Source organism: Chiloscyllium punctatum, chromosome 16, assembly GCF_047496795.1.
Source record: "Chiloscyllium punctatum isolate Juve2018m chromosome 16, sChiPun1.3, whole genome shotgun sequence".
Lineage (NCBI taxonomy): Eukaryota > Metazoa > Chordata > Chondrichthyes > Orectolobiformes > Hemiscylliidae > Chiloscyllium > Chiloscyllium punctatum.
In genome coordinates, this window is record NC_092754.1 from 35,212,240 (window position 1) to 35,238,351 (window position 26,112).

The window sequence follows — 26,112 nt, forward strand, 5'->3', positions numbered from 1 at the left end:
AGTCTAACAAGTTTATTTAGAGCTCTGCTCCTTCTTCAGGTGAAGAAAGAAAAGCGCGTAGGCACAATTTATGTGCAGAGAGATCGAGAGGTCATACTGTGAATGGAGTGTCAATAGGCTGAATAATTTAGTCTCTGCAGGTGATCGAAAGTGTCAGATGGTGTGAGTAAAGTGCCAACAGCTGAATAGCAAGTGTGGGGATGGCACATAATCCAATTAATTGAAGCAGAGAGATAATTACCATAAAGTTAAAAATAAGGTGGTGCTAGAGACAAACAAAACTGCTGGAATAGCATGATAACAGTCACATGCCAAGGGTTTTACCAAAGTAACAAGTAATCCAAAACTGTACAAACTAATTAAGATGAATTGATGAATTATCAGGGTGATGGTGTCAAAACAGGAAAATAAGGAAGATTTTTACAAACACAGAAATACTGTATCGAAGTACTGTACATATACTGAAGATACATAAAACCAACACACCTGGGTGTCCCATTGTATTAGGCAATGGGACCCCATGTGAGAACCTCTCTGGCTATGTCAAGGGCATCTTGAAACCCATTGTACAAGGAACCCACAACTTCTGTTACAACACTACAGCCTTACTACAGAACCTCAGCACCCACTGACCAGTTGAAAGAGGAACATGCCTCGTCACAATGGATATTTTAGCACAGTCCAGCAGCCTCAGTACTCAACACAAACAACTGCCAGTTTCCAGATGCCATCCAACAAGTCATCCACTTCATCCTCGACCACAACGTCTTCACCTTCAACAGCCAGTTCTTCATCCAGACACACGGAATAGCCATGGAAACTACACTTGCACTCCAATACACCGACATTCCCATGCACAAGTTTGAGCAAGGCTTCTTTGCTGCATAGGATCTCCAGCCGATGCTATACACCAGGTACATCAACAACAGTTTCTTCCTCTGGACTTATAGTGAGGGATCACAAATGATTACACAACAGCATCAAGTTTCATCCCACCATCAGACATACCATGGACTACTCTTCAAAAACAGTCTCATTCTTGGACACACGCATCTCTATCCAGGGCAGACACCTCAGTATTTCACTCTACCACAAGCCCATGGATAACCTCATGATGCTGCACTTACTTAGCTTCAACCATAAGCATGTTAAAGAAGCTATCCCCTACAGACAAGCCCTGCATTTACACAGGATCTGCTCAGACGAGGAGGAACACAACGGACACCTAAAGATGCTGAAAAATGCCCTCATAACAATGGGATGCGATGCTCAACTCACTGATCATCCGTTCCAACTGCCACCATGAAAAATTGCAATAACTTCCTCAGAAGACAAAGACAGGATGAAACCAATATCTTTCTTGAGCGGCAATACATGTTCTTCACAGCCTTCAACATGTCATCAATGATGACTAATATTTTGACAGGATCATCCACGCACCCCCGCTTCTTGTCTTCAGGCAATCCCCAATCCTTAAACAGACCACCATTTGCAGCAAACTGTCCAGCCTTCGGCCGACATCGACCACAACACTACATAACCCTACTACAGCAACCTCTGCAAGACATACCAGATCATTTAGATGGGTACTACCATCACACGTGGGAACAGCACCCACCACGTGCATGGCAGATACTCATGTGACTCCAGCCAATATTGTCTACGTCATCCACTTCATGCAAGGATACCCTGAGGCATGGTGTATATATATATATAAGACCATGTAGAATCTATGACAGCTGATGAATGGACACCGCACGTCAATTGCCAAACAGGAATGTTCCCTCCCAATTAGGGAACACTTAAGCGGTCATGGACATTCGGCCTCTGATCTTTGGGTAAACCTCCTCCAAGGCAGCCTTGGAGATACATAATGGAGAATCGACGAGCAGAAACTGAGAGCCAAGTTTCATACCCATGAAGATAACTTCAACCGTGATCTTGGATTCATGTCAAACTGCACATAACCCCACCACACTTCTGTATTTGTGAAATCTTCCTTAGTGTCCCATTTTGATACTGTCACCTTGATATCTTGTTATGATTTCTCCACCTTAATCAGTTTGTACAGTTTTTGATTACTACTTCCTTTGGTTAGACCCTCAGCATGCAACTCTTATACTATCGTGTTATTTCAGTCATTTAGTTTGTCTCCAGCACCACCTTATATTTTAATTTTGTTTTGTAATAATCTCTCTACCTCAATTAATCAGATTATGGGCCATCCCTTCACTTGCTATTCAGCTGTCAGCACTTTACTCACACCGTCTGACACTTGATCACCTGCAAAGCCTTGTTATTCAGCCTGTTGACATTCCACTCACACCATTCATACGATGTTTTAATTTCTCTACCTGTTGATCTTTGCATATAACCTGTGCGCTTTTCTTCACTTCATCTGATGAAGGAGCAGTACTCCAAAAGCTTGTGATTTCAAATAAACCTGTTGGACTATAACCTGGTGTCATGTGGCTTCTGAAGTTGTTCACCAGCACTTCCACATCAAAGATTGCAAGGATTAAGGTATATGGTAAATATTTTTTAGGTGAATAGTTTCTCTTATTTCTGATCATAGGTGAGAGGACAGTAGGATAGGTTTCAGCAAACATCAGTCCAGCCTTGATCTGACACTGAGTTAATTGATCACTGAAGGTTCTCATTTGGCAGTCAGGCAGAAACTTCAAAAATGGACCTTGCATCCTAGAACTCAAGGGCAGGATGTGAAGGCAGAGGGATTCAGTTATGTTACCGTCCTGTCCAATTAAGTTGTCTTCCCACCTCCAGGGCCACTATGTCCAGCATAACAAGATTCTGCTCAAAAGTTCTGCTTTGGCAGATTAGTAAATTAAAATGATCTATCACTGAAAGCTACTTCTGCCACGCTGTATAGTTAAATTGTCTTGTGTCCTAATATGTAGGTTAATGCAATAGCTCTTGGATGCGTTTGCATATTCAAAGAGAAACTACATGATTCCAGTGTAATGTTTCTTTTAATTTTGTGTCAGTTATTAAATAACTAGTGGTCTTGAATGGCTGAATGGTATTTCCTCTTGCTGTCCTTTTTTATTACACTAATTATGTGTTATACACTGCTAGTTTACCAGTGTTGTATTAATGTGAAACCCACAGATAAGAGTCTGTTAACAATCTGCTTAGCAGCTGTGCTATTAAGGAAACTGTGGAGGAATTGTTATGTTTATACCTCTGCAGTCATCTCAATATTTGTTATTTCCAGAAACTGCAACTTTAATTGTCTAATCCTAAAGAAGTGTGGTTACATGCTATAAAAAGCATCACTTAAGTAAACTAACTATGTTAATACTGTCAAGAAATAGAAATCACTTTTATTCGGCAAGGTTTGTATTTGTTGAGCCTGTGCAATTCACTCTGAGAATGTCTCAGTTCATACAATTGCACAACATTCAGTGAAGACGCTTGAAAAAAAATTGCATGTTTATAGCACTTATTATGTGCTTAGAATGTCCCAAAGCACTTGACAGCTAAAGAATCACATTTGAAGTATAGTCACTTTTAGGTTGGCAAATGGTCACTGTTGTGCCGATTGTAATGCATTGAATGATTAACTATCCTCTTCTGAATTCGAAACAAAATTGGTCAGTCAGTCTTCGTATGTGTGCTATCATCGGATTTGCTAACACATGACCTTATTAGTCCTGGTATTGGGAAAGACTGCGTATACAAATCCATGTTCTCTCAGCTGGAAGAAGTTCAGCATAACTAAAAAACAATTAGGATGCTGTGTAAAAAAAAATTTCAAATGTTTTTGTACTAAAACAGAAATCTCTGGTAAAATTCAGGTCTGGCAGCATCTGTGGGATGAAAGCAGAGTTCATGTTTTGAGTCAGATAACTCCAAAGAGTCACAGTACTCGAAACATTAACTCTGCTTTCTCCCCACGGATGCTGCCAGAATCTGTTGAGTTTTTCTGGCAATTTCTGGTTTTGTTTCAGATCTCCAGCATCCATAGCACTTTGTTTTATTCAATTTTTTTAATATAATTTGACGTTTATGAAATGTGGGTTCTAACACATTATTTTTTCATCTGTATGTGCTGGAAACAGAGAGACTTGTTTAGATAGCCTGTAAACAGAACATGATGGAAATATGGTGGGCAGTCGAAGACAAATGATTGTTGTTAGATTTGGTGATATTTTACCTTTTATGAATTCAGTTTTGAATCTGTATGCAGCAGAATGCAGTAATATGTACAGTTGAAAAAAGTGAAAATTCAACATTTAAAATTATTTTTGCAAACATCCTAGTTTCACTTTTTTTAATCCTGGAGTTGAAAATGTTAATACATTTCATGTGTACTTCATGATTAGAGACTTAATTATTTCAAATTTGCTTTGTTGTCTTTAGGCTTTAGTGACCTATTAGCAATATGCAGCAATATAATTATGTCATCCTTAATATATGAACACATCTGATATTTGGAATAAGTTTGTGATTTTACAATCATTAAAATCCTTGAGACAATCAAATCTATCCCTAATGAGGCTTGTACTCTTTGTACCCGGTTATATTATTTGCCCTTTCTAAGTCAATGCCAAAGTTATGACTGATAGTGTGAAAATACTAACAGACAAATGTTTTCTAGGATAATCAATGGTAAACTATGCACTGCATGCTACAGTCTGTCTTACCCTGTAAATTCTGGGGCATGTTTTATAGGAGATCCAAGCAACATGGTATGAGAAGCTTCATGAATGGGAAGATGCCTTGGTTGCGTATGACAAGAAGATGGACATGAACAAGGATGATCCAGAGCTCGTCCTTGGAAGAATGCGCTGTTTGGAAGCGCTTGGTGAATGGTGAGTTTCACCCTACAAATTCTTGAGACTGGGAAGCTTAATACATCCAAAACTGTAATCCCTTTTTCATTAATACCTTTTCGTTTATGCCATCTTTTTTTTTAATCATTCCACCAAGTTGATTATTTTTGGATGTAAATATGCTTCCTACCTAAGTGTCCTTTCTTGTTAATTTGTTTCATAAAACAGTTGACCTTGAAATAAGTTCCACCTGACTTCTCTTGTAAGCCTTAACTTGATAATTTTCAACTTTTGCCACCTTGTATCTGAACTTCTTCCATCAAAGAATCATCATTTTTCATTAGTTTTATCTCATTTTGAAATTACTAAAGTAACCTTTCTTCTTTCCAGAAGATTGAAGTGGAATGAGAAAATTGGGAGAGGTGTGTAACAGATCGATAGAAAAAAGAATATGTCAAGAGTAGTCTTTTATTAATATGCATGAGATTAGACCCTGATAATTCTCATTCTATCATGTGTAAAGTAGTCAATCATATTATTACGCAACAGACAAAATTCTAAAGAAGCCTAAGCTGAAGATGATTGCTTTACCTTGTCTGAATGTTCTGCAAAACGTAGTTGTCACTATCATTCCAATTCCGAATGATGCCCAGATCTTGCTGAATATGAACTTAGGCTGCTTCAGTATCTGATAGTGGTAAATGGTGTAGAACATTGTATAGTCATCAGTGAGTATCCCTATGTCTAACAGCATGATAAAGGGAAGGTCATTGAAACAACAGAGGATGCTTGAATCTAGGATAGTGCAGTGAAGAACACTTGCACTGATGTTTTGAGACTGAGCTGATTGACCCCAGTAACCATAACCATATTTCTTTATGCTAGATATGACTGCAACTAGTGAAGATGTTTCCCCCTATTTCCATTGATTCCAGTTTTGCTAGGTTCCTCGATGTTATACAGAGTCAAGTGCTACCTTGACGTCAAGGGCAGGCTCTCCCATCTCATCTCTGGAGTTCAGTTATTTTTTTCTGTGTTTGTACCAAGGCTGTAATGAGGTCAGAAGCCATGACCATGAAAAAACCCTAATTGAACAGCAGAGAGTAGGTAATTCCTGTGCAAGTGCAGCTTCTTCATACTGTTATGATTCCTTTCATCATTTTGCTGATCATCAAGAGAGGGTGAGGTGGTAAGTGCCCAGGCTGGATTTGGCCTGTATTTTATGGACCGAGCATACCTAGACAATTTTTCACATTGACGGATAGGTGGCCATTGTAGCTGTATGGGTGCAGCTAGTTCTGGATCATAAGTTTTAAGTATTATTGCCAGAATGTTGCCGGGGACAGTTGCCTTTACAGCTGGGCTTTCTCAACACTGAGGATAGGGGTTGGTGACGATTCACCATGGCAGATTCGCCGCCGATGATTTGCCACTGCCAGTTCGCCACCAGCGTTTCTCCACTGGGGTCGTTGGACCTCTGGAGACTATTCGCCACCGGAAATATATATATGTACTGATTGTTTTCCCTCCCACCTGTTCTTTCATACTTGTCAGTCCCCTTTATTTATACAGCTACATACAAGATAATGATTTTAAAAAAAAGGTAAAATAAATATCATTTTATTGTTTTATATATAAAATTGAGTTACAAATACTTGCGGTGGCGAATCATCTTCAGTGGCCAATGGGCGGTGGCTAAGCGTCCTTGGCGGTGAAAGGGCAGTGGCTAATCGGCGGCGGCGAATCTGCTATGGCGAATGGTCCCATCCCGGAGGAGGGCCATATTTGAGGAACCTTCTCCTGTTGATTATTTAATTGTCCACCATCATTCATGACTAAATTTGGTAGGACTGCAGAGTTTATATCTGATCTGTTGGTTGAGATCATCTAGCACTGTCTGTTTCCATGCTACTTCTCCTGTTGGGTATAAATGTCGTTCTGCCTTGCTTCACTTAATACAGCAAGTCTGTAACTTGATTTTTGTCATGCCTATCTTTCCTTGCCATCTTTACCTCATGTATCATGAAAGTTAGAATACGATGCAATATCTGATGTTCTACTTTATTGTTGAGTGCGTGTTTGATAATGAACTATCAAAGACTTTCAGAGTAATCAGAATTTCCAATTAACCACCATCTTCTGTCGCCTTACAACTAGCCAATATCTGATCTTTCAGCTAGCCAATTTCTGATCCAAACCACTAAATTACCCTCAACCCCATGCCTCAGTATTTTGTGCAAGAGCCTAACGTGGGGAATTTTATCAAACACCTTACTGAAATCCATATACACCACATCAACTGCTTTACTCTCATCCACCTGTTTGGTCACTTTCTCAAAGAATTCAATAAGGTTTGTGAGGCACAACCTACCCTTCACAATACTCTGTTGACTATCCCTAATCAACTTATTCCTCTTGATGATTATAAATCCTATCTGTTATAACTTTTCCAACACTTTACCCACAACCGAAGGAGGGCCCACTGGTCTATAATTACCAGGGTTGTCTCTACTCCCCTTGAACAAGGGGACAGCAGTTGCTACCCTCCAGTCTTCTGGCACTATGACAACATAAAGGTCAAAGCCAAAGGCTCTGCAATCTCCTCCCTGGCCTCCCAGAGAATCCTAGGATAAATCCCATCCGGCCCAGGTGATTTAGCAATTTTCACACTTTCCAGAATTGCTAACACCTCCTCCTTATGAACCTCAATCCCATCTAGTCTATTAGCCTGTACCTCAATTTTCTCCTCGATAACATTTGTCTTTTTCTATTGTGAATACTGATGAAAAATATTTATTTAGTGCCTCTTCTACCATCTCGCACTCCGCGCACAACTTCAATTGTGCCCATCCCCTGCAGTTTTCTTTCCCTTCTTATGAATGCAAAATCTTGCCTAATTGCATCATAATTGCCTTCCCCCCAACAATACGCTTACCCTGCGGTATCTACCTATTCCTTTGCATCGCTAAAGTAAACATAACTAAATTGTAGTCACCATTGCCAAAGTGCTCACCTACCTCCACATCTAACTCCAAATCTAACACCTGGCCAGGTTCATTACCCAGAACCAAATCCAAAGTCACCTCACCCTGTGTTGGCTTTTCTATATACTGTGTCAGGAAACCCTCCTGCACACATTGGACAAAAACTGACCCATCTAAAGTACTTGAGCTATAGTATTTCCAGTCGTTATTTGGAAAGTTAAAATCTCCAAAATAACTAGCCTGTTGCTCTCGCTCCTATCCAGAATTATCTTTGCTATTCTTTCCTCCACTTCTCTGGAACTCTTCGGAGGCCGATAGAAAATTCCCAACAGGGTGACCTCTCCTTTCCTGTTTCTAACCTCAGCCCAGTAGTCGAGTCCTCAAACATCCTTTCTGCTCCTGTAATACTGTCCTTGACTAGCAATGCCATACCTCCCCCTCTTTTACCATCTTCTCTGTTCTTACTGAAAATCTAAATCCTGGAACCTGCAACAACCATTCCTGTCTGTGCTCTATCCATGTTTCGGAAATGGCCATAACATCGAAGTCCCAAGTACCAACCCATGCTGCAAGTTCACCAACCTTATTCCAGATGCACCTGGTGTTGAAGTAGGCACACTTCAAACCACCTTCCTGCACACCAGTGAACTCTTGCAACCTTGAAACCTCATTTCTGACCTCACTATTCTCAATCTCCTAGACACTGGAACTACGATTTAGGTTCCCTTTCCCCTCTTAATTAGTTTAAACCCTCCCAAAGAGCATTAGCAAATCCCCCCCGCCCCCCCCCCCCCATCCAAGGATATTGCTACCCCTCTGGTTCAGGTGTAGACCATCCTGTGGAGATCCCACCTACCCCAGAATGAGCCCCAAATATCCAGATCTCCGAAACCTTTCCTCTTGCACCATCCCTGTCACCACATGTTCAACTCTTCTCTCTTCCTATTCCTTGCCTCGCTAGCACATGGCACAAGCAACAAACCAGAGATAACGACTCTGTTTGTACTAGCTCCAAGCTTCCACTCTAGCTCCCTGAATTTCTGCCTTAAATCCGCATCTCTCTTCCTACCTATGTTGTTAGTGCTTATGTGAACCACAATTTGGGGCTGCTCCTCCTCCCCTCAAGGATCCTGAAAATGCGATCCAAGACATCACGAATGCTCGCACCTGGGAGGCAACACACCAACCGTGAGTGTCTCTCCTTCCCACGGAACCTCCTATCTATTCCCCTAACTATGGAGTGCCCTGTGATAAATGCTCTGCTCCTTGCCCACCTCCCCTTTCCCTTCTGAGCAACAGGGACAGAATCTGTGCCAGACACCTGTACCCCATGGCTTTGCCCTGGTAAGTCTTCCCCCTCCCCCCAACAGTATCCAACACAGTACACTTGTTATTGAGGGGAATGGCCACAGGGTTCTCAGCACTGCCTGCCAATTGGTTCCCTTTCCGTCCCCTCAGTGTAACCCATCTGCCTTTTTCTTGCACTTGAGGTGTGAATACTTCCCTGTAGCTCCTCTCAATAACCCCCTCCGTCTTCCGAATGATCCAAAATTCATCCAGCAACAGTTCCAGTTCCCTAGCACAGTATTCGAGGAGCTGGAGTTTGATGTAACTTCCTCTGCAGGAATTATCAGGGATACTAATTATGTGTAGAAATATAAAATTAACAATGGGAAACCAAGTTTATGAGGAGTCAGATGAGATGAAAATGGTGTGTAACAATGATCTGAAAGAATTCATGTTGAAGACTGCCTTAATCACCACCCATCATAACAATGTCATCCAGACTTGGTGGCAGAACAGTTTGGGATCTTAAAGGAATAAGCCAGATCAATGTCTGTCATGTCAGTATAACTTTTACATGTTGATATAATTGAATAAACTACATCTTATTTTAAAACAAGAGCCTCTTCTTGTTAGACGAGCAAGTGGTATTCCTCTTCCACATTAGTCCATGCAGGCCCTCAAGAACCCTACTGGCCAACAAACATAGTTCTGCTCAGTGATGACCGCTGGTCTTCATTAGATTATGCTTTGATTCAGTTTAATTGTGTTTTATGCTAATATACATTCAAGATAAAGCCACTAACACAGTTTTTTTTTTAAAACCTTGACTTGCTATAATTTAATTATTATGTTTGTGTTAAATGTTTATTGTTGCATTGTACACTTCATGTAGATAACATATGCAAGCTACCTCTTTTTAGAAAATCAGGTAATATATATTATATCTATGTATCAGATATCATACAAGAATCTAAATTCTTACTTTAATTATAGAGTTATTGAGATGTACAGCACGGAAACAGACCCTTCGGTCCAACCTGCCCATCCCGACCAGATATCCCAACCCAATCTAGTCCCACCTGCCAGCACCCGGTCCATATCCCTCCAAACCCTTCCTATTCATATACCCATCCAGATGCCTCTTAAATGTTGCAATTGTACTAGCCTCCACCACTTCCTCTGGCAGCTCATTCCATACACGTACCACCATCTGCGTGAAAAAGTTGCCCCTTGGGTCCCTTTTATATCTTTCCCCCCTCACCCTAAACCTATGCCCTCTAGTTCTGGACTCCCCCACCCCAGGGAAAAGACTTTGTCTATTTATCCTATCCACGCCCCTCATAATTTTGTAAACCTCTATAAGGTCACCCCTCAGCCTCCGACGCTTCAGGAAAAACAGCCCCAACCTGATCAGCCTCTCCCTATAGCTCAAATCTTTCAACCCTGGCAACATCCTTGTAAATCTTTTCTGAACCCTTTCAAGTTTCACAACATCTTTCCGATAGGAAGGAGACCAGAATTGCACGCAATATTCTAACAGTGGCCTCACCAATGTCCTGTACAGCTGCATCATGACCTCTCGACTCCTGTACTCAATACTCTGACCGATAAAGGAAAGCACACCCAAACGCTGCCTTCACTATTCTATCTACCTGCAACTCTACTTTTAACGAACTATGAATGTGCACTCCAAGGTCTCTGTTCAGCAACACTCCCTGGTATACTTCTGATTTCTTTATTTGACATCAGTGTGCACATATATGGGCCAGGCAGAAGTGTGTACTGCTGACCTGGAGATTAGACTCTAACTTTGACTCGAAGGGAGTGTTGCTGAACAAAGACCTTGGAGTGCACATTCATTGCTCCTTAAAAGTAGAGTTTCAGGTAGATAGAATAGTGAAGAAGGTGTTTGGATATGCTTTCCTTTATCGGTCAGAGAATTGAGTACAGGAGTTGGGAGGTCATGTTGCAGCTGTACAGGACATTGGTTAGGCCACTGTTGGAATATTGCGTGCAATTCTGGTTCCTTCCGATTGGAAAAGATGTTTTGAAACTTGAAAAGATTCAGAAACGATTTACAAGGATGTTGCCAGGTTTGGAGGATTTGAGCTATAGGGAGAGGCTGATCAGGCTGGGGCTGTTTTTCCTGAAGCGTCGGAGGCTGAGGGGTGACCTTATAGAGGTTTACAAAATTATGAGGGGCATGGATAGGATTAATAGAAAAGGTCCTTTCCCTGGGGTGTGGGAGTCCAGAACTAGAGGGCATAGGTTTAAGGTGAGAGGGGAAAGATATAAAAGAGACCCAAGGGGCAATTTTTTCACACAGGTTTGTGTATGGAATGAGCTGCCAGAGGAAGTGGTGGAGGCTAGTACAATTGTAACATTTAAAAGGCATCTGGATGGGTATATGAATAGGAAGGGTTTGGAGGGATATGGACCGGGTGCTGGCAGGTGGGACTAGATTGAGTTGGGATATTTGATCGGCATGGACGTGTTGGACTGAAGGGTCTGTTTCCATGCTGTACATCTCTATGACTCTATAATTAAAGTAAGAATTTAGATTCTTGTATAATATCTAATACCTAGAAATAATATATAATTCTATAATTTAATGCCTATAAATGTAAAATTCTATCTGCTGTTTCTCTGCCCATCCCCTAGTCCATTCAGATGCATTTGGAATTGTTGTAGTTCTGTTCGCCAAGCTGGGAATTTGTGTTGCAGACGTTTCGTCCCCTGTCTAGGTGACATCCTCAGTGTTTGGGACCCTCCTGTGAAGCGCTGAGAACATCACAGAAGCGCTTCACAGGAGGCTCCCAAATACTGAGGATGTCACCTAGACAGGGGACGAAACGTCTGCAACGCAAATTCCCAGCTCGGTGAACAGAACCACAACAATGAGCACCCGAGCTACAAATCTTCTCCCAAACTTTGGAATATTATAATTAGAATCACTGACCAATGTACACAAATTGGCGTCATTGAAAAACTTGTAACAACTTGGACAATATTTTGCTCTTTACCCCCATTAATAAAAATGGTCAATAACAGAACTCCAAATACTGATGCTATGAGATTTACTGAGAGCAATTTTTATTCTTGACAGAAATCACTTCTCTCTGTATCATCAGTAATCAAAACATCAAAATAGGTTAATATTTGCCATCTGTTCATTGGGCACATGCTTTGAGAATCAGTCTATTATACCAGTTGTTGTCAAATAGTTTACTGAAGTTCAATTGGACAACATCCCCTGCGTCAACCTTTAAGCACCATATTAATAAGTTGTTCTGATGGACCAAGAAAGTTATTCAAATACGACCTTGAACTTTTGAGTAGATATTAGTCTGTAAGTAACAATACCCTTCCAAATGATCCCTTTTGTAATCCGTTAATTTTATTTGAAATCTTACTAAATAAACTCTCAAAGTTCCATGGTCTACTGTTTTAGAATTCATTTCCTGGCCCGTTTTAGTTTATTTAAACAAACTTTTTTATAATTTAAAAAGAATTATTCAATTGAATTTCCTCAGCTGAATACACTAACTTTATATCTTGAATCTCTTAAAACCTTCTTTGCTTCCCTCATGATGCTCCGTGCTCACAGAATCACTAACTTATTCTGGCACAGAAGGAGATCGCAACAGAACTGTATAGAATCATTTGAAAGAGAAGTTTTGAATTCAAACCTACGACAGTTTGGGGATGTAACCCCTAGAATAGTTGAGGGAGAGCTATTGGATAAGGTGTATTTGAGTTTTCAGAAATCTTTGATAAAGTCTAAATTAAGAGATTAGTGTTGGGGATCATTTAGAAGGATATTATTCATGTGCAAATCAATGTATGTGAGTGTGGTAATATACTGACATGGATTGAGAATTGATTCACAAGTAGGCCCTGAGTAGAACTCCATTGCAAGAGTGTTTGAGTACGTGAGCAAAGGTATTTTCAAGTAGGTCAGACTAGTTAAGGATGGCAGATTTCCTCTAAAGAGCATGAGCAAACCAGATGGGTTTTGACAGTGGTTCCCATTAAACCACCACCTATTCCAGATTTTATTGAACTCAGATGTCACTATCTGTGATGGTGGGATTTGAATCCATGTCACTAGTCATGGACTCTCTGGGTCCTTGTGTGGCTGATGCGCCTGATCCTAGAGCTGTATCACTGACCACACATTTGGTTGATGTTTCCAGATGGTGAAATTGCTCCTTGACCTTGAGATTGTTGGCATTCCTTTCTCTGGTTCCTGACCAGTACTACTTGTTGCCACCATATGTTTCAAAGAATTGTGTCCCTTCATACAGGAGATGTCTTCAAGTCACTCACTTCTGAATGAGGATTTCCTGTGCGTTGACAGCTCTGTTTCATTTCTTAATAAAAGTCTTCAGAGAGTGTTTGTATGCTTCCGTCGTTCTCTTGTCCAAGTGCCTTTCTTGAATTGGATGAAGAACATTGGCTTTAGTCGTCAGAACTTTGGCATCCTGAGTATGTGACCAGCCCAGTGGAATTAGTTTTAACCGATCATGGCCTCTATGTTGGTGCTGTTAGCTGCTGATGTTAGTGTACCTGTTCATCCAGACGGTAGTTCTCAAGAGTCTTGAGGTGGCATCTATATGTACTTCAAGTTCTGGAGTCATACAGCAGAATCAGAAGGACAATTTCCGTATACACAAAGATCTTGGTACCAGCATGGATGTCAAAGACACTCATCCTTAGGTATTAAAGGTGGTGCTCAGGGATTGGATGTAATGTTAACGCAAGCCTCAGAAGAGAGAGGGCTTCCCAGATGAGGGAAGTGTTCCACATTTGGGAGGAGTTTTTTCTCTGTTGACCCTAAACAGAGAAATGGATTGGAACTTGACCTGGAATGATTTGGTGGAGGTTTTGAGTCTTGACATTTGAGGCTGAGACCAATTCTTCGAATGTTTACACAAAGGCGTTAAGTGATGCTTTAAGATTTTTTTCTGAGAGAGCAACGATGACATTGTTATTTGTGCACTGAAGTTCCACATGCGAGGTCAATGTTGTTTTGTTTTGAATTTCAACCATTTGAGGTTGAAAAGAGTCCACGGAGAGAGAGAATAATGCCCACATCACTGGGAAGCTTGTTCTTGACAAGATGGAAAAAAGCGAGGGACTGCTGACACATCCCTGCTTAACCCCTGTCTTGACTTGAAGGATTCTGTCAAAGTATTATTGGTATGGACCGTGGCTGACATCTTGTCGTAGAGGATACAGAGAACGTTGATGAATGTCATTGGACAGCTGGCCTTTGATAGGATCTTCAGTAGCACTTCCTGATTGAGTCAACAGCCTTGGTCAAATCGATTTAAGTCCACGTAGAATGGTTTGTGTTGTTCCTGGCATTTCTCTTGCATTTGCCAAGCAGTGAAAATCATGTCCCTAGTTACACTGTTTGAAATCTACCCTGGCTTTCGGGTAGCATTCCTTTCAGAATAAAGGAAGGCACCTAGTGAGGATTTGGGGGATGATATACCTGGCACTGGAGAGTAGGAAAATGCCTCAGTAGTTCTCTCAGTCTACTTTGTCTCCTTTTTTGAATACAGTGGCAATGGCAGCCTCCTTGAAATTAGCAGAGAATTCTTTTTTGTCCCAGATTTTCAGGAACAGTCAATGGAGGTGATACATAAGTTCTGCTCTTGCAAGTTTGAAGATATCTGCTGGAATCCCATTTACTCCTGCAGCTCCTCTATTTTTCACCTAATGGAGGCTGCAACTTCTGCCACAATAACTGGGAGTCCAAGATTGTCTTTGAGTAGTTGGAAATATATTCAAATTTGTCTTCGTTGACAGTTGTACTGTGGTTTGGGAGGTCTTTGAGTGTTCTCTTCTCTAGAGGCTGATGTTTTCCCTGTCTCTCAAAACGGTGCCATCCTTACTCTCTACTGTTTTGAGGCCAAGAGTGTTTGATCCATATATTGCTTTGATGGCACTAAAGAAATCGCATTTGTCATGCTTGTTGGCCAGGAGTTGCAGTTCCTTTGGTTTTCAATGCACCCTTTGATTCTAAATTTCTCAAGTTGTTCTTTGTAATCCCACCTTTGCTGTTTAATCAGTTTTCTTCTTTGTCTTGCTGGTGATGTTGTTCTGCCAGGCATGGTGACTATTCTTGTCAATGAGGTCTTGGATGATGTAGTCATTGTTGTTGAATCAGTCATGGTATTTCCTTGTCTTGTAGCCAATGGTTTCTTCACAGCATGAAATAATGGCTGTCATCAGCTAATTCCAGCTTTCCTCAACTCCATTAAAATGAACTGTTTGAAGATTTTGCTGAAGATTTTGTTGGAAGTGTGCTAGTCAACTTAGCTCTTGAAATTGCTGAAAGTTGACCTTTTTTTCTGAACAATTTCTTTGTCTTCAGCTGTTTCTGGTGGCATTTGATGAATATTGAGGAGTGGATGAGCTGGTAGTCTGTCCAGCCGTCATCTTTATGGTCTCAGGATCAAATGATAACATAGTTGATAATGAGCCAGTGCTTTGATTGTGAATGTCTCTTAAAAAGTCATACACTTGTCTTTTTGGTAGAACGGGGTGTTGTTGATAACAGCTAGTGTTCCAGGAGTATCCCATTGGCACATTGTAATTCCCTACTTCTTCCTTTCTGATTGTTCCTTTCCAGAGTCTTTTCCAACCCTGGTGTTGAAGCCTGTAAGGAGAGTAATCTTATTTTCTTTGAGGATGTTGGTGAGTGTGACATGCAGTGTGGCATCAAGGGTTGCAACATAAACACTAGCAGCCATTGCCTGCTAGTTCGTGGCATGTTGTAGATGGAGAGTCATGAGGCAATTGTTGATACAAGCAAGAAGCTCCAAGAGTTGATTGATAAGTTTGTTCTTGGTGGTGAACCCAATCCATGCATCCTGGGTTGCTCCTTAGGCTTTCTTCTCCAGAAGAAAGTGCAACCACCACTTTCCTTGTTGCCTTGTCACCAACACCTCCTTCCATCAGCTACCTTTCACCTGATCTTCAAGTCTTCTGCAGGGCAGCAATATCAGTGTTGAAGTAATGAGGACTATTCTTCGTTCTGGATGATTGTTTTACTTGTCCATGAGAGCTTGTACATTCCAGGTTTTGAGATTGAGTTTGACTTTGGTTTTCTGACCATGAATAGATGAGCCTGCTGGATGATATTTTCTGGCCAGGTTGGTGACTGAGGAGATTATTGTGAAGGTTTCTTTTCTAGCCCCCTTCCCTGTGGGTGAGCACAGTGGATCTTGAAGAACTCTGTTCAGTTGTGAAGAAAGCAGAAGCCAGACAAAAATACCAAGCGTAGCAGAGCCTATGGAAGTTGCGTCAATCTGTACAACCACCTACAGACTCACCCTGTGAGTGGAAGAGAGTCATCCTCATCTGCGAGCGACCGTCAATGTTGATTTACTCTAATCCCACTTCCCAGTATTTGGTTGATAAGGTTGTGTAAGCTCTGTCGTTTCAAGTGTTTTTCTAAATGCTTGTTATAGACAACCTGATAATGGGTATTTTGTGTAGCACTTTAACACTATGTCATTATTTAAGAAACTTAACATGAATCTCTGTCAACTTTCCCTCTGATGTGGTAATGCCTCATGACCAAGCTTTCGTGGCAATACCAGGCTTGTTCACCAATCTAAGCTGTTATGCAAGTATGAGCTTACGTGATACTTGCTCACACATTTTCAGAAGGCTGCATTTTGTAATACATCTGATACACATGTGCTAGTTTGTAAAGCTGTTGAGATACAAATACACAAGGGGCCAAATACGGGTGACATGTCAGATAATCTAAATGAATGCGCGGTTGATTTCACAGCGTTGTGATAGACTGGCTCTTTTGTGTATAACCTAGTGTCTTGTCTGTTTATGCAGGCGCTTACAGAACTCATATTTTTTGCATTAGACTCTTTTTAAAAGTTGCATAATAGTGTCATTGATCAAAATTCCATGAAATTGCAGCTGTCCTTGATTTGAAATCTTATGGGCTGACCCTTTTAGGACTTCAATGACTTGAGTTCAGAAAGGTCTTATTTGGACTAGCTGTGATCCAAAAGACAGTCATTAACTCTTAAAGCACAAGTCATGGTTGTGCCCACCATAAGATGTTTCTGTTTTTTCAGCAGGACAAAGGTTGTGAGGTCAATTACATCCAGAATTCTGAGTTAGATTATCTTGATTAGCATTGAATTTATTCAGTGTAGCAGAATCCTGCTCAGTATTAGTTTTGAAGGCAGAACTTTATATAAACTATAAATATAGTTGTGTAGTTTGAATGCAAAGTGATCCACTTTGTTTATATCAATCTTTCTTCAAAGCTGATATGTTTTTTGAAAGAAGCACGTTTTTCTGTCCTGATGTGTATCTTTGCTAAAACATTTACTATCTTGCATATTTTTGATTTTTGAAATGTCAATGTACATAAACTATCTTTCCTTTTTTTATATTTGGCATAACCAACAATCTAACAGTTGACTGGACACATTAAAAATATTTACAATTTCAAATATGATTGCTAACCTATCCATTTTTCTAATACAGCTTTGTTATAATTTCTTTGGGTTCTATTTCCAAGTTGCAAGAACACTGCTTTATATATCCTTGATTCACTTTCTCTTACTCATGTGTAGTTGCTGACTTGAAATCATGACTTGATGCACTTTCAACTGTTCCAACTTATTCCTTCCCAGTTCCTCAAAATAGCAGTATCCTTGCCTCCCTACAGTCTCTTCCTCCAACAATATATCATCATCTAAAAGTAGCATTGGCGTCACCTAATCATTATTTTCTCTTAACCATTTCCTTTCTTGAACTTGGTGATGTAATGAATTTTGGCTATGGCACTTCATTTGGTTTCTTCATAGTTTGAAAGAAACTATTTGTTCCCTACTAGTTACAGTTTCTATAGACCAACTTTAAAGTAGTTAAAGTGACTCCAATAATCACGGTTTCTGTCTCTTGCATCTTTTAATCTCTTGTATTTCTGTGCTGTGTCAATAGCTACCAAGTTGTTTCAAACATTTGTGCTCCACTTTTTTGACTTATTGATAAATACAAAGGATGTTTGATCAAACAAAGACAGATTTTATGAAACTGCTGTTAATGTGTAATAATTTTATTAGATAAATGTATTGATATAAAATACCAAACACTTTGCATATGATTATCATTTAATCTTGTGCATTGTTTGTCAATTGTGTTCCATATTTAATGTGAACATTGATGTGATGAAACTTTATATAACTTCAAATAGTAAAGTACATTGCAGTGCAGTTGATATTTTCTGTAATGATGCAGTTTGTAACTTTTTTCCTTGTATTTTTCTGTAGCTGTGGAGCTAAACTGAAGGAATTCATTTATGTTTGCAGATGCAAACAGAAAAGCTGTGTGCAAGTATAAGATTCTGATTTGCCATGATCTGCGACAGGAATTAAGGACTTGGGTATAATAGTGAAAGCTAGCAATTTTCTTAACACAGACTTCAGTGAATGCTGACTCACAAAGTAGTTCAATTTTAGTCTTTGCTGGAGGGACATGGGTTAGAGAAGTTGAACAAATATTTAGCACAATATCAGTCTATCTGATCAAAGGATCTAATGGCCTTAATTATGACGATGCCATAGACCTAGAATTAGATTGTTCCCTCTCTCATGGGATTAATGGAGAAATAAGTCAAGTTAAAAATGGAGTAGGGAGTTTCAATAAGGGTATTTTATGCATTTATTGAAAATTGTAGGATTTGTAGAGGGATAGCATGGGGATGATTTTGATTTAAGATCAGCCACGTATACCCATATCAAAATAAGCTTCCACAGGGTTTTGCGGCCTTGTGGCACAATGTTAATCCTTGCCTCTAGGTTAGAAGACTGGGTTCAAATCCCACCTACTCTATAGGTGTGCCATTAACATGTCTGAACAGGTTGATTAAAAATATAGGCAGTCCTTGGGTCACGAATAGGTTTCGCAAATCATGTATACAGTTCAAAACACAATGCAAAAAAATATAAAGTAGCTTTCCATAAGTACAGGAAATGTTTGTATGTCAGATATTTAAAATTACTTCCCTGCGTGGGATCACATTCGTGCGTACGGACACTTGTAAGTCAGACATTTGTAAATTGGAGACCCCTGTATCTCCAGCGTGTTTGAAGGGGAGAGAAATCTTGAGTAAGCACTAAAATGTTTTTTTTTAAAGAGTTTTAACTTATTGTTTGTAAGGGTTTTATAACTCTGAGAGCGAGGTGTGCTGCATATCAATTCGTACTACTCCATGAGCCATACCAAAAATGTAAATGCTTTATCTTAACACTGAACTAGTTAATTTGTTTATATTTATCAGTATTATTTAAAACCAAGCAACTTTCACTGGGTTTATTCAATAATGCAAAAACAGCTTTTAATTTTTAAAAATCTTCAAACAACTAGGAAAACTGGCTAACAACTAAAAATTATATGATATCCCTTTTGACCCAAACACACACTCGTACAAGACACGACAGAACAACACAACACTGCAGGGATGACATGAGCATTTCTTTTAAAAAAGGACACCTGGAAAACCACTCTGGTGGGGCCTCGAGTCCAAATTCGAAGGATTAAAAATGTCCAGTCAAGCACCTATTGCTGAGATAGCAATGCTGAACAGTGTAGAATCAATTAAATCTTCAAATCACACTTCAGTTTAGATGAGTCTTTAACAGATTCTTACATTATTCCAGCCAAGAAAGAGTTTTGCAGCTGAATCTGTAGTAGGATTTCTGCTGTTTATCAGAAGATTCAAAACTGGCCTTTCCAGCTTGGAAGACTTTCTTTAACTAACCTAACTCAGTTTGTTAGAAAGTGTAACAACTGCAGACTTGCTAGGTGTCTTTCATCATGGGGCCTCTTGCACCTTTTCTTAGAAATTAAAATAAACCCATCTTTTCTCTCAAAAGCATTGTCAAACTATTTAAAACAAAACATTTTTCTAAATAACAAATAAGCAAAGTTTTATGTATATAATCATGGTTGCATTTTTGAGGGGAATGCTTATGCTGGAAAATCCATGTACTTTGCCTTTTTTACCCAATATTGGCAGTATCCCTTTAACAAATAGCATGGTCAGAAACAGAACAACTGGCTCTGAAAGAAAGCTGACTTCTAATATATTTCTAGAATAGCACTTTCATGACCACTGGGTATCTCAAAGCACTTTACAGTCAATTAAATATTTTTGACGTGTAGACATGATTATAAAGCAGAAAATATGGCAGCTAATTTGTGCACAACAAGCTTCCTCAAATATTAATGTAGTAATGACTAGATAATCTGTGTTAGGTTATTGATTGAAAAATAAATATTGGCCAGTACCCTGCTCCAGGGTATTTTATATCCACTGATGAGAGCAGACAGGCCTTCAATTTAACTAAGTGAAAGTGGGCACTGCAGACGCTGGAGATTAGAGTCAAGATAAGAGTGATGCTCGAAACATTGATTTTCCTGCTCCTCGGATGCTGCCTAACCTGCTGTGCTTTTCCAGCACCACTCTAATCCAGACCTTCGATTTAATATCATTCATCTTACTGTAAAGACAGCAAGTCTCACGAGGCTCTCTGTAATGTTCTGAGGTGTCATTAGGATTCTTGTGCTAGGTTTCTGGACTTGAAACCATAAATTTCTAGCACAGAGGCTTGAGAACTACTCTGCCAAGGTTGTGCATATTATTTGCATGCAAGCTGAGCATGTTTGAATGATGGTATTTCCCACCTTCTTGCCTTTTTTGAATGGTACTGAAAGTTGTGATCAGTTATGGACAATTAACACTCAGGACTTGCTCTCATTGAAACTGAACTAAAACTGTGTAAGATTTTTGATGTACGACTTGTGTAGTTCCAGAAGAAAGTTTAATTCCATCACATAGATCTAAATTAAAACCTAGGTCTGTCAGATGAACAGTATGTTAAGCTACTATGCTTCGTGATCCTGATGCACAGAGGAATTCCAGCAATTATTTGCACAGAAAGTACTCTTTGTACCTTGATACAAAGGAGAATTTGTACATGAGAGTTTTAGGCAGACCCGTGTAGGTGGCCTGCAAATAAATCTGATTAGCACCGAGATGTTTAGTCACTTTGCTCTTTTGATTCTTCTTAGCAGAATGTTAGTTATTCGTACTTTGTTGCTGTGATGTATTAGCAGAATTTGACATTCTGTAGCTTCATGGAAGACTGAAAAAGATGGTTTTCCCTGCAACAAGGATGATATTGACATTATTTTAAATTGATCTGTATATGGGATTGAATTTGAAATTGTACACTTGTGTATAACTTGCCTTAACTGTTTGTAGATGATTAGGGAGAACACCCAAGAGATTCCCATCTTAAATATGTGGTCCCACAGAAACTTATTTGGAGGAGGGGAAACAAATGTAGTTTCCGCTATTTAATAATGGATCTTTTTATAAGGTTAGAGTATCCTCTGAAGCCTGGCTATAAGCACCAACTTGGACTCTGGCCCATGTTTCTAATGGACGGGTTCCAAGCTAAATTTCTGTGAAACACAGGCTGCTTTACAGATTTTGTTCAAAATATCTACACTATTTATTCCTTTTCCTATCACTGTATGCCTCAAGTAACATACTGGGATATTATAATAGAATAACAGGGTCAATTCACACTATCATCTTCCAATGTCATCATTGTTCTCCAGCTGGCTGGAACTATACTCACCTAGTTACATACTTAATTATCTAATCATTGCCAGAGATTCACTTGCAATGGCTTCTTTTCCAGCTGCTGTACCATTACGTACAGTGTCCTTCAAGGGTCTATCCTGCAACCTTTCCTATTTCAAATATGCATTTTGATGCCATTATCTGAAGACACAGTTGTAGTTTTCACACGTATGCTGATGATGCTTAGCTCTACCTTGCCACCTTTCTCGACTCTTCCCTATCTTTCTCCCTAGCTTCCTTGTTTTTCTCCTTGAAGACACTCCATAAAACCCATTTTTTAATATTAATCCTTTGGTATCTCCTTATGTTGTTTTGCATCATATTTGATCTTATAGTGCACCCGTGAAGTGCTTTGGCAAGTTCTATTCTGTTAAAAGCACAGTATAAATGTAAGTAGTTATGATGGCTGGTGAGCTAGAACCTTGAGGGATAATAGCTGCTTACAGGCAGAGGATTTTGTCACTTGTTTCCTTTAAGCACACATGCACCAGGCAATGAGATACCACTGCAGGTAATTTATTTTTCCTAGTCATATTGGTCATTGAATTTGAAAAAGGGAGATTTTCAAACAACTGCTGAGGAAAGCAAGGCACAGAGAAATGAGTAAAGATGGGTAGATCACCTGTAACTTATGAAATGAATTCCTCCTGCTTTCTCCACTCTTACTGCCTTGAAGATATGTACATTGACCCTGACCTGTATAAACCAAACATGTCTCTGTTCCACTCGCTAGTCTGTTGCATAATGGCAGGAGTACCTGATGAGTGGAAATATCACACTATCATTCTGAATTGTTGTTTATTGACTTCTGCTGGAATCTGTCTTGTGGGTAGAATGGTGAATAAATAATCTGGGTTGGCCATAAGGAGATCTGTAGTTGAATAGCAGATGTATTTTTTGAGCTTACATTCCAGGGAGCTAATGCATCATAGGAAGAATTAATGACTGAAGAACAGAAGTAGTTTAAAAATTTAAGCAACTTGGTGTGACCTCATGTTCAGTTTGATCAATTATTTATGCAAAAAGACTGATAGTATGTATACTACTGCCCCAGTAACCACATTAATGAACAGTATTATTTCATTTCATGGCTGTTATTTCGCTGTAAATCAAGTTTTAATCTTAGCTTGTTCTTCATAATTATTGCATGAATACTGCTATTTTGGTAAAATTAAAATTATTTTAATAGTTTAATCCATTAGCTTCTAACGTGCACTACCACTTGCGCACACTATACTCTACCAAGGGTGGAAATTACCAGTTCTTTTAAACTTTAATATCACATTTGATGCTTTATATAGCCTGGAAGCTTACAGTATACAAAGAATTGCAATTCAGTATAGTGGGGTACTAAGTATTAATTTAACAGTATGTTGCTTGAGAACAATTTACGAGGGAAATATCTCATTAGTTGTTTATTTCTATGCTCACTCAGTACTAAAATTTCATTAAAGCAAAACCAAGTTCTATTTGAGGTAGTTTCATTTAACAAAATTATTATTATTGAATGCAGTTTAACACAGAGGGATATTGTCATTTATGAAGCCAGATTGATCTCCTGTTGACGAACGGTATTTTGATGGTCGCAATTAGCTTTCACTTATTTTAAATGATTCAATTGTAGAACAAGTCTCAGAGGATAAACGGTATAACTTAGAACCCTTTGAACAATCATATCCCTTTTCCTGAGTGGCTGTACAGTAGTGGTCAAAACTGTCAGAATAAAGCTATCACTCCATAATTTAATGTGTCAATATTTTGAGTAGTTTTAACAGAAGCACTTTTTATATTTCAGTTCTCCATCCTTGGATAGGAAGGTGGCCAATTTTTATTATGATACTTTACCTTCTAATGATTGGAACAAATCCCATTAAGTTAAACTTGGAAAGACTTGGATAGCCTTGCATAGTGAAAGAACAGAGCTGACTGTCCCAATCCTGAGATGAGTTAGCTACTTTGAAATTGGTTATTGTATTCAATTTTTAACTTTGCTGCAAGAGTAAAGTAAGGAAGAGGAGTGGGAGTTGGCCACAGGCTCCAACCTGCTTTGCGACTCACCATCTAGGTGCTATCCCTGCATCATTCACATTATTTTTCATCTACCATGAATTTGTCCACTTACTCAACTTGTCCAATCATACTGAAGTATCTGTGCATCCTCCTAACATTTCACCATCTCATCCAGCTTTGTGTCAGGTACCAATTTGGAGATATTATAATTATTTCCCTCAGCTAAATCATTAATCTTTATTGGGAACAGCTGGGGTCCAAGTACCAATCCCTGTGGTATTCCATTAGTTACTCATGAGCTGCCACTCATTTGGAGGAGGGTAGTAATCTGTTTATCCCTACTGTTTCCTCTCTGTCAACCAGTTCTCTATCCATGTAGGTACATTACTCCAAACTTGTGCTGTAATTTTCCATGCCAGTCTCTAATATAAGATCATATTTAAGATCTTCTGAAAGTCCAAATAAATCATATGCATTGGCTGCCTCTTATCAACTCTCAAAGTTACACCCTCAAAGTTCTAATGGATTGACAAAGCATGATTTGCAAATCTGTACTGACTCTGACTTATCCTCTCAAGCCCTCTTCTTTTAAATCTTACCAATGTCAGGCTATCAATCTATAATTCATTTTTTTCTCTATCTTCTTTCTCATCCCAGGAACTAAGCCAGTGAAATTTTGCACCTCCTGTCAGTCAAGTTTGTCCTCCCTTAGGCAATGAGACCACAACTGTACACAGTATTCCAAATGTGGTCTGACCACAAACTTATGTAATTGCAGCTAAACTTTCCTGGTTTTTATGCTGCAACCCCCATGCAATAAATGTCAAGATGCCATTTGCATGTTATTTTCTGTGATTCATGTGCATGGACACTGAATTCCTTTTAAATACCACCATTTTCTGGCCTTGCAACCTTTTTTCTTAAACTATTTTTTCCATTCTCCTAAATAAAGGAATAGGTTCACATTTCTCAAAACTTTACTCCATCCAGAATCTTACTGCCCACTCATTAAGCTAGTCTATATCTCTTTGCAACCTCTTTATTTTCTGTTTACAACTCACTTACCCAGCTAACCGAATATCATCAGCAAAAGTAGATCTATCACTCTTGCTCTCCTCACCTTAGTCATTGGTATAGAATGTAACAGCTAAGATTTGAGCACTGTGCCTTGCAACACTCCATTAGTTACAGCCAACGCATACAAAAATGACCCATTTACTCTTCTATATTTTCTTTTCATTACTCAGTCATCAACCAATGATATGTATTACTCCAACCCCACTGAGTTCAATCTTTTGTAAAAGCTGTGTGGCACCTGAGTGAGTCCCTTTTAAAAATGATCATGCATCAGCTGTTTTCCCTTTTATCTACTCTGCAGTTTACAGCCTGAAAATGTTTAATAGCTATCTTTTAACAGAAGTTTCAAATATCTTCTAATTACAACTGTAGTTGAATGATTGATTGTCCTTTCTGTCACAGATAGATAGGGTGGTAAAGGAGGTGTCTGGCACTCTTGCTTTCATTTCTCAGACCACTGAGTACAAGAGTTGGGATGTCATTTTGTGGTTGTACAGGACATTGATGAGACCACCTTTGGAGAACTGTGTACAGTTTTGGTCGCCCTGCTATAAGAAGGAGATTACTAAATTGGAGAGGGTACAGAAAAAAATTAAAAGGATTGGACTGGAGGATTGATTTATAAAGGGGGCTGGCACTTTTTCCCTAGATCGTAGGAGGCTGAGGAGTGACCTTATTAGAACATAAAACATGGAAAAGTACAGCACAGAATAGGCCCTTTGGCCCACGGTGTTGTGTCGAAATTTAATCCTAATGTAAAATATAGTAACAACCTACGCACCCCTCAACTCACTGCTTTCCATGTGCATGTCCAGCAGTCACTTAAATCTCCCCAATGACTCTGCTTCCATCACCACAGCTGGCAATGCATTCCATGCATTCACAACTCTCTGCGTAAAGAACCTACTTCTAACGTCTCTTTTATACCTTCCTCTTAATATCTTCAAACTATGACTTCTCGTACCAGTCCATCCTGCCCTGGGGAAAAGTCTCTGGCTATTGACTCTATCAATTCCTCTCATTATTTTGTACACCTCGATCAGGTCTCCTCTCTTCCTCCTTCTCTCCAGAGAGAAAAGTCCGAGCTTATTCAGCCTTTCTTCATAAGGCAAGTCCTCCAATCCAGGCAGCATCCTGTTAAACCTTGTTTGCACCCTCTCCAAAGCCTCTGTATCTTTCCTATAGTAGGGTGACCAGAACAGTACACAATATTCCAAGTGTAGTCTCACCAGGGACTTGCAGAGCTGCAGCA

At 39.5% G+C, this 26,112-nt stretch overlaps 1 protein-coding gene across 4 annotated transcripts in view; it reads left to right on the top strand.

Annotated features, from left to right (window-relative positions):
* Positions 1–26,112, top strand: part of mtor (mechanistic target of rapamycin kinase) — a 356,079-nt gene that overhangs the window by 207,046 nt on the left and 122,921 nt on the right. For 3 of the 4 annotated variants that reach the window (XM_072586719.1, XM_072586721.1, XM_072586720.1), the window contains one exon: positions 4,696–4,835. The exons of the other annotated variant lie outside the window; for it this stretch is intronic. In XM_072586719.1, coding sequence (XP_072442820.1) covers positions 4,696–4,835 — 140 coding nt within the window. The remainder of the gene's footprint in view (positions 1–4,695; positions 4,836–26,112) is intronic. 4 annotated transcript variants of the gene reach the window in all.